The following is a 9,275-nucleotide window of genomic DNA, read 5'->3' as shown; positions in this document are numbered from 1 at the left end:
TCGATATATTCTGCTTTATCACCTGAAATGCTGATAGCGTCTACCGAGAGGATGGTCGCCCTGATCTTCAAATAAGAGATTCCCGACGACGGAGGAAGACAATCGAGAATAGAGTTTCACTAAAGTTCGGCACCGGGTGCCTCCTTCCGCATCGAATCTGTCTCGTGGGGATCTGTCATCCGAGTGATGTTATGAATCCTCGAATGGAACCTCCGCTCCCGATTACCTACTCATTTTGGACAAAAAAATCCGAAACCAAGCGAAATCCGAAAGTGTCCCCGCTAACTGCGTTCTCGTGCCGCTACGGATCGCGCCCTCCGTCCGTCTGTCGTTGAACGGCATTGTCAGATCGAAATATCGTATCTGATGCTCGCCCCGCCGCTCAGGATCCTCGTCCCGAATACCTATCATACTCATGAACGCTATTGAAACCAAGCATCGATTTCATCCGAGCTGTTCCAGGTGAAATGACGAAGAGCGGCAGAGAGAGAGTCGGTCCGAGTTTTTCTCCCGCGTGCTAATCGCCGCGAAGGACATCGGCTCGATCGCGGCGAGGAATGTTTTCCATCACAAACGATTATTCATGGAACGAGCGACTCCAGCTCAACTAGGCGATAAAGAACAAAAATTCGGATGCCGCCCTTCCCAATGAAACTTCCCCGTCTCCTACAACAAGACTGCGGCCGTAGACAATTGATGCGGCCAGAAATTGACACAAAGAAACCGTTGAGGCATTCATCTGGTCTCCATTCATAAAAGCAGCTTTATCTGGTATCTGGATCTTCTTCTTGGCTTCGGGCTCCTCCTACATGTAGCCTCCCGACCGGCATCTGAATTAGGAAGCACTCGCAACGAAATCAAGAGTTGTTTTATTCTGATACGCTTGGAAGTTGGGAATGGAGTGGGGGTGCGGCGCAAACGGCCCACCTCGATTCGGAAATGCGTCAGGTAGGGAAGATGCCTGGAGCCGCAGGAAACTCGAAATATGGCAAGGAAATTCATCGGGTCCCCTTTTTTCACCTTTCCGCATCTCTCGAAACGGAACTCGACCGAACTCGAATTTCCGTGAGTCACTGTGAGATCGTCGATTACGAGATGACCACAGTCTGAGCTACTTCCGGAAGAAAACATTTTTCTTTCCCTTCATTCAAGATCCCTTGCTGAGCATGTCTGACCGATAAGGTCGAGGAGTAAGTCTCTTAGCTGAGTGAGCATTACCGACCGAAGGGAGTTCATCTGGAAGCGTTTGGCGAAGCTGAGCCATAGCTCGTGCAAATCGGGTCACCCTTTTGTTGACGCGCGCACTGTGGCTTCACAATCGAATGAAGCCTTCATATCCTCACCGTTGCCCTTGCTTTCACCGCCTGGATCTGAACTCTCAACTTCCAGCCGGATCTTCTTCGGGCCTAGAGGCTTGTGAAGAGTGACATCGATGTCGATCTACCAGTGGAATGCGTACGCGGTTCGCCTGTGACTCGAGAACTTGACCGATAATCATCGACGGAAAGCGTCTCCTATGATTGAGGCATCAAATCAGACGTGAAAAACGAGGAAATATGTTCGTGGGAGTGTGGGTCATCTTGCTGTGTGTTGTGAGCTCGAACGGGCTGATGACTTCTCGGGATTTCCATCGGCTTGTGGCGCCAGCGTGTTTCAAGCACGGCCCCGAGGACAAAGACGTTCCGCCGAGAAACATGAAGGCGTTGATAGAGCTGGTGGAGAAAGTCGAGAAATTGCATCGTTTGGACGACGCTGCGGACACTGCTTCGCTCCTTCTGCGCAGGTATTCGGGTAGCCGGACGTTATGAGACCCCACACCTAGCCGGACGTTATAAGACCCCACACTGACGTCGACCCCCCCAGGCCGCCCCGCTGGTTCAAACTCCTTTCTTTTCCTAAATCCCATCGATCCTCTCCGTAGGTTTTCGATGCCGTACATGAGACCGAAGAGGACGGACAAAGGCTTCATGTTCTTGGTGGATAAAGATGCGGAGGCGAGAGCAACGATCGCAGAAGTCATTTTGAGGAGCGCACCGAGATATCCTTTCAGAGAGGAGTCTTTCACAGCGAATGAAAAGTGCGCCTTGTTTTTCATGGTTTCACACAGCATCGAGCAGAGGAACGCTGGATCTGGGAGAGTCGTGTAAGTCGTTTAACTCCAAGGGTGATCCGACAGCCGGTAAATTCGAGCCGCTTCGCGGAATTATTTCGCAATCGTCGTATTCGACTCTCATCAAAGAGTTCATCAGTTTCATAGAGCATGGAGTTGTGTCGCCCATCGTCCATCCCGAGGGACACTCAGCTATATCCCTCTCCGCGGTGCTCAAAGGCATATCAGCTTCCAAATACGCTTCTCGGGAATCGACTGATGCTCTCCTGACAATTCTGAGACCATACAGTGGAATAGGTTCGTTGAACGGTGGAAAAAAATAAAGGAAAAAAATGAGGAACACTTCGTGGTCAAGCGATGTCCGGAGTTTTTCCACAAGAAGACCCTCGAGAAGAGCCCTTAAGCACATTTGAGGAATTTTATAGTGCCTGAAGGTCACACCGTGGTGGATCACATCTACGGTCCAACTCTGGCTGGCCTCCTGGGAACATCCGTTCTGTGGAGAAACACCTCGGTCACACCTCGGATCGGCCGAGACGGCGTTTGGACCTCACCTCTTTGCCCCAGAGAATTCGACCTCTCACCCAAGGTACCAGAACCGGATGGCGTGACGCATGAAAGATCTGAATGCTGGACGTCGCCAAGCGTATAGTGATTGAAGGCGTCTCTAGAATCACCTCGATCTGCTCGAACGAGTCTCTCCATTCACAGATCTCGGACGTGACGGACGCCGAAATTTCCGGGACTGTCGACGGCTTCATCCTCAATGTCCTAACCTCGAGGATTTCAAAGCAGCGTCCTCGACCGTTCAGTCTTTCGCGGCTCCTGAACACCTATTACTCTGGACGAGGAATCCGTGAGCTGGTTCCTGAGTTCCCCGGCGGAGTCTCGTTCTGCAATCGTGGCAAGGTAAGCACTCGTGCCGCACGAACCCATGGACGATTCTGGGCGGGAGAATTTAGGCACGCTCCCGACTTTCCAGATCTTCCACAAACTCTTCTCGGCGGAGCGTCTCACGGAGCAGACCTTGGCGGTGGCTAGACTCTTCAACGCAGCAGAAGCTCTGCCTTTGAAGGAGATCATCGAAACGTACGCCGTCGTGCCCGCTGTGAAGACATTCGTCAAAGAACTAGAACACCTCGTGAGCCGTAAGTTCCGACTGAAGCCCATTTCGGGGACGAACACCATTCGACACGGAATCACTCATCATTGCGTGGATCGCATCCGATCGATATTAAATTAAATTCCCCGGAATAGGAGAATCAGAGCTCTCTTGACCTAAGGGTTCTAAATCCTTTTCGAAGATCCTCCTTCAACGTGTCAAGAGATCCAGCGTCAGGTCGGCAAAGGAACCTGCCAGACCCAGAGCAATGTATTGCTGCTGCTCGATCCAATATCTGGAAACCCGAAATCCGATACCTATCAGAGGAAACTGTCCGCGTATCTGTCGGAGAAGCTCCTGGAGAACAATCCCAACTCCCGGGTTTCGATGTCTAGCTCTTCCCTGGCGGACAACCCGCATGTCCTGAAGCTCTTCTTCAGCTCGAGCTACAAACAAAAAATCCATCTTGCCAAGTGTCGAGGTTAGTTCCACGCTGTAAATGATTTCCATGTGCCTATGTAAGTGAAGGGGTTTAGGGGGGGGGGGTAGGGTTCCATCGCGATTCCTGGCTCTGAATATTTCGCATAACTCACTTCAGGACGGATCAAGGCTGCGTCGACTGTCAAGAGGCAGATATCTGGCGAGCGGTGAACGGGACGTGGAACAGCTTGCTCGAGGACGATGTGGAAATGGCGGCTGGAACCGTCACCCCGTCGAAAGTTGTGGTATATTTCAAATTCAACGAATTCAGGAGCAACGAGGAGGATCTCCAGAACGTGATCCGCAACCTGCGGAAGTCACACAAGGATCTGTACATATTCGTTGTCGGGCCAAAGCCAGAAATCGTGGAGAAGTTCCGAGCTGATGTGAAGGATGCCGTAGTCATCATACCCCAGGCTGCGGACGACAGAGTTATGCAGCGGATCGCCTCAGAACTCGCGCATGAGATCTGCCAAAGTTAGTCGGAGTTGCTTGAGCAGCCCCTCGAGACAATCGTCTTACCCCACCGAGTGCATCGACATTTCTCTCGAAGCAGTGGGATGCCTCTCTATTCGTTTCGAAACCATGACTCCGTTCTCCTTCAATCGATTCTGCTCAATTTCAGCACCCGCTATCGTACACTGCAAGAACTGCCTGACCGATCACTTGCAAGTATCGAGTGTCCACCAAACTTTCCTCGCCCCCCAATCAACCTATTCATGGGCCGTACACCCGGACGAGTTGAACAGGAAACCTTCTTCAGTCAATATCACCGTCTCGTCAGAAAGCCTGCCTCTGAGGATCTGCTACGAGAAACAGAATTCTACGTATCAGAGAGTCCCCATCGAAGAAACCAATTGCCATGAAACCAATTCGGAAAATGTGTTCGCGAAATCTTTTAAGGATCTCTGCGACGATTCCCATTGCGACATGATACACTTCAGAATTGAGGCTCTTCCTCGGAAACCTGGGGTGCCTTTCATCGAATGCATTCACGAGGAGTGCAAATATCCCGACGAAACTCGAGTCGAAATAGCCTATGTGGGTAAGTAGTAGTAGGGACGCATGTCGGGGCGTTGCTCCCTGTCGTATGTTTTCATGAATGGTCAGAGGTTCCTCAAGTTATAATAACTGGGAATATAATAATTTCAGCTGAGTTCGAAGAGGATCTTCAACAAACTTCGAACCGACTGGACACGTACCGCTATCCGACCAAAGATCCGGAGAAAACGTCGAAAACACACAAAAAGCTCAAAGGTTCCCCCGACAAGCCCTTCCGGGATCAGGATCGCTCCGACCCTAAAGAGCCCGTCCCGGACACTGGCGTGCGCAACACATACGATCGCGATCTGCCCTCCCACCAATCATCGGACGGTCAGGGCGGGAAGCATCGCGGGGGGGAGGAACGTTTTCAAGATCGAGGTCAGAACAGATCGGAAATCCTGGAGGGGCTTCGGAAGCCGATAAAGTCTCGGAAACAATTATTTCCACAACGAGGCACGCTCGTTCAAGGATATCGCGTATCCATCAAGGATCATCGATTCGAGGACGACTCGTCCTCCGAGCCATCAGCTAACCCGTCGAGAAGCATCAAATCAAGACCGGATATCCCGTATGGAAGTCCGAAGAGTTTTCTGAACGATCAGGACGTCTACCACGCGCAAGGCGAGCGTCGACCTTTCGAATCTCCTTCGCTCGAAGGGAAACCGGAGAGACGGCCGGGGGCCTTGGAATCAGGGGGGCCAAGAAGGCCCAATTTGGAATATGCTGACGCAGAATCGCAAGATGAGCATAATCATGACCAGGTCAAGCGGAGCCGGAACCGCAACTCTGAGAGTTTCATTAAGGACAGCGTCCTGGAAAGATACGAAACACGACCCCAGAAAGAGGGATCCATCGATGGGTCGGAATTCAGCTATCCCGACTTCCCGACACCTTTCGAAGAGCAAGCTCTCCCGAATAGGATGGCCGAGATTTGCGCGATTTCCAAGCAGAAGAGTTTCCTGTCGAGTCTAGATCAGTTCCTATTCATCTTGGAGAAATTGGAAGGAGCTAATCCTTCAGTCACAATCGGAAGGGTACGTTCGTTCTCCTCGTTTTCGCTCGTGTTCCGCGGAGACACTGCATTGCAACCCCCTCCCGCCCGTCTACCAATGACGTATTTTACAGCTCATCAAATTTCTCTTGGATAAGTACTCGCTCGAGAGTCCGTTGAGAACGAACTCGAGCACGGTCTCGAGTGGAGTTTTTCGTTCCGTACAGCTTGCCTTGATGGGGGCCTCAGCTGAAGAAGACCCCTTAGTCAACGATGACGTTCTGCTCCCCAGCGAGAAATGTCATCTGTATCATTTGTTATCTTACTCAAAAGAAAGACAAGTCGAGCGCGGAGTTGTCGCTCTAGACTTCAATGAGGTTTGTTCGGACTTACTTTTACGCCTTACAATTGAAAATCTCTCCCTCCTGGACCTTTTTTCTCGGATCGGTCCAAGGAATGCTTTGGATTCCATCAATCGACTATTTGCAGGACATCGCGGTGGCCCTCGATTTGGTTCTTCTCGGGATTGCGGGCTCACCCTCTCTCGTCGGCGCATCATCTCGCAGCGTGCGACAAATGACCAGAAGTCTGAACCATGCCGTCGAAGTGAAGCAGGATCCTGACAGCCGGATAACAATCTTGAACGCACTCACTTTCGGGGGTTTGTGGCTGGAATCGGAATTCGTGTCTTTTCTCGATAACTCTCGTATCGGCGCTAATCGTAATGTCTCTTCTGAAGGAATTCTTCTCCCGGAAATCGTGGCCAATCCCAGAGCCGATCTGGTTGACTCCAACAACATTTGGCACGACGCTTTCTGCCCCTACGACTTTGTTCGTCGATTCCCGGCGAGAGATGGAACTGATTCGTGGATTACGTACAGCAGAGTGCGCGGTGCCATTGACGGTAAAATCAACATCCTGTCTTCGAGAGTCGACAATTCACGAAGGTCCAGAACACAGACGGAACAGACGGAGCTCTAGAGGATCTCTGGCTGAAATTCTTCTCGGAATTCTCTGTAGGTTACATCCTCGGACTCCACTCGAACTTGACCGACAGCTCCAGTCTCCACGAGCTCCTGGACGGATATTACAGTACGCGGGGTGTTCCCCGAGCAATGGGCGACCACGACCCCACCAATGAATTCAATCGTCTCTCGGTGTGCCGGAGATACGATGTGTTCCCATCGGACATGCTGACAGGCGATCTCGAGACGGAGTTCATCAGTTTCTACAGAGCCTTCGCATACGCCTATCCTGGATTGGTGGACGGTCTCTCCGAAGCCAAAGTCATGGATTCGGCATCCAGGATCCTGAAGAAGATCATGAAGGCGACCGAGCACAAGCTGCTCAGCATGCCGAGTTTCTGCGACGACGGCATCGCTCTTTCGATAGCAAACCGTAAGCATACTTTTTCGATACCGCCATCGAGAGTCTCACCCGTGGTCAGTGGGAGGAAGGGGGGGGGGAATCGAGAGTGCGGCGAGTCAACTCGCCCGCCATGTCCGAGGATTCGAGCTCAGTGTTCGAGATTGAGATCCATGAATCCTTCCAGCGGTGATCGAGACGCCTGCGGAAATTCACATAATTCTCAAGACCGATGATACCCGATTCATGCCTCTGGAAGAAATGGAACGCTACTGGGCTCACCAGAAAGCTTTCGTTGCTTATCTATCGCGTCAATTGAATTTGGGACCCAATCGGAGAGTTCATCTGCAAATGAACCAGCAGAGCGTACAGAACGGTCAACTGATGCAAATCGGAACGAAAAATCCCCGCTTGCCATCGAGTATAGCGTGCCAAGCTCAGAAAACTTTGAAGGCAGATCGCCTCGGGAACTTCTCGCCGCAGAACGAAGCTACGGTCCTGGAAGCCCTGCATCACCAACTATCGAACACGACCTACGGAAGTCAGATACGTCCGTCACGTATTGTCGTATGGATGTCACATGGCAGCGAGCAGAGAAGCCCCGCGGGAGTCATGAGGCGGGCGGTGGAGAATTTGAGAAGAGACTTCAAGGGTTCGTGTCGCGTAGTTTCTTAAGGATCCATGAGCATTATTCGGATTCTTATTCGCCCAGGAAGACTCGCCCGGTCGTTGAGGAGACCTCTACGGGTTCTCCAACGTGCAGGTGGGCAAACGAAAGAGAAAGGGGATTGAACATAAGGCTTCGATCACTTCTTCAGATTCCGTTGCGTTCTTCGCTCTGACAACGATGAAGAGCTCCTACTTCGGCGAAGGCTTGTTTTCCGTGAAGTTCTGGGATGAAAATACGAACAAAGGAGCTCTGGCCATTCGGAACCGTGCCCGGGATCTAGCGCGGGAGAGTTTCCTCGGTAAATATAGATACCCTCAACGTTTCTCCCAGCTCCACTCTTTGTCTGGTTTGTCATGAATGTGTACAGATTCCACCGGAAGTAGATACGGAGCTTCAATGAGAGTCTATATTCTGAACGATCGTTTTCCGCTTAAGCGCCCGCCCTACCGACCTGTTCCGATTGTGGCGATGGACCGATCCACTTCAAGTTGAAGGAGCGCGTCTCCGAGAACGCTGTCAAAGCCTACAAGTTCACGCAGGAGGAATTCCCTCGGATCTCGAAGGGTCAGGTGACTTTGTCGAGCGTCAATGGGATCCTGAAAGTCTGTTACCAGCGAAACACGGCCCTGAGCGTCGATGGCTGGCATCGGTGCTCGCAAATCGATGACAACGGTGAGATTCCGACTCGGCTCGATCGGCGAGCAGCTATCTATGACCGATGGGCACATCTCTCGCTTTCCATGAAACTATAGCGTCTCACGGATCCGCGCATTTAAGAGCGTGTCATAATTCTTTTTCAGTTATCACATTCCGGCCGAATTGCCAAGGTGAGTGAGGAAGCCAGGCCAAAGAAATATTCTTGACCAAAAGCGGTCGATCTCGCGAAGGAGGAGCGGGGCGCAAGAACCAGCGTTGAGGAAGTAAGTACAGGAAGGACTTTTCCAGAGCCTGAGGCCTGCCAACCCATCTACTTCGCTGTTTTCGGGATCCGTGAGACTTGTGAATCCAGTTCTTGCACAGGCGGAATAGAATTCGTCCTAGACTACGATGGTGAGTCATGTGTTCGAGGATTCGGGGTTTCCCATTAGCGACTCCTGACTCCATCGACCGTTAAATTTTCTGCTATTTCCCACAGAACGACCGCGAGCGAGGCGTCAGTCATCAAGAAACTCTTGAACTCGCCGATCTATGAGGTCAAAGGGAGGCTTCAATCTGACCGTACACTATGAACAAGCGTTGGCAATCTTGTACATATCCACCGAAGACAGGGATACTGCTGCGGGGAAGGACTCTTCAGAGGCATATCCGTGCTGAAGGAATTGATTTTGACCCTTGCCCTAGTTCTGCATGATGACGTATATTCCTCAACGACAACAACGAGATAAAGACTAATTCTTGGAGAAAAAATTGTGTGTCTCAACTTGACCATATCGCATTGATCTATGAGCAGAGCAAGGGAAGCACAATCACTCCGGTGTCAGAGATTGAGGCTTTATACAAACATATACAGGGT

At 51.3% G+C, this 9,275-nt stretch overlaps 1 protein-coding gene across 1 annotated transcript; it reads left to right on the top strand.

Annotated features, from left to right (window-relative positions):
• Positions 1-1,556: 1,556 nt before the first annotated feature.
• On the top strand, positions 1,557-8,938 carry LOC108863907 (uncharacterized). The gene is given in 21 exon segments (XM_029110795.1): positions 1,557-1,783; positions 1,922-2,143; positions 2,250-2,407; positions 2,536-2,699; positions 2,822-3,019; positions 3,093-3,258; positions 3,415-3,663; positions 3,666-3,693; positions 3,811-4,169; positions 4,318-4,737; positions 4,845-5,770; positions 5,862-6,104; positions 6,217-6,388; positions 6,467-6,631; positions 6,748-7,125; positions 7,280-7,744; positions 7,911-8,060; positions 8,198-8,434; positions 8,563-8,589; positions 8,708-8,812; positions 8,898-8,938. Coding segments are annotated over 21 exon segments (5,100 nt in total).
• Positions 8,939-9,275: the final 337 nt, after the last annotated feature.

This window comes from Galendromus occidentalis, unplaced genomic scaffold, assembly GCF_000255335.2.
Source record: "Galendromus occidentalis unplaced genomic scaffold, Mocc_1.1 scf7180000077116, whole genome shotgun sequence".
Taxonomy (NCBI): Eukaryota; Metazoa; Arthropoda; class Arachnida; order Mesostigmata; family Phytoseiidae; genus Galendromus; species Galendromus occidentalis.
Note: the sequence above shows the minus strand (reverse complement) of the source record. Positions and strands in the feature narration are given on the sequence as shown.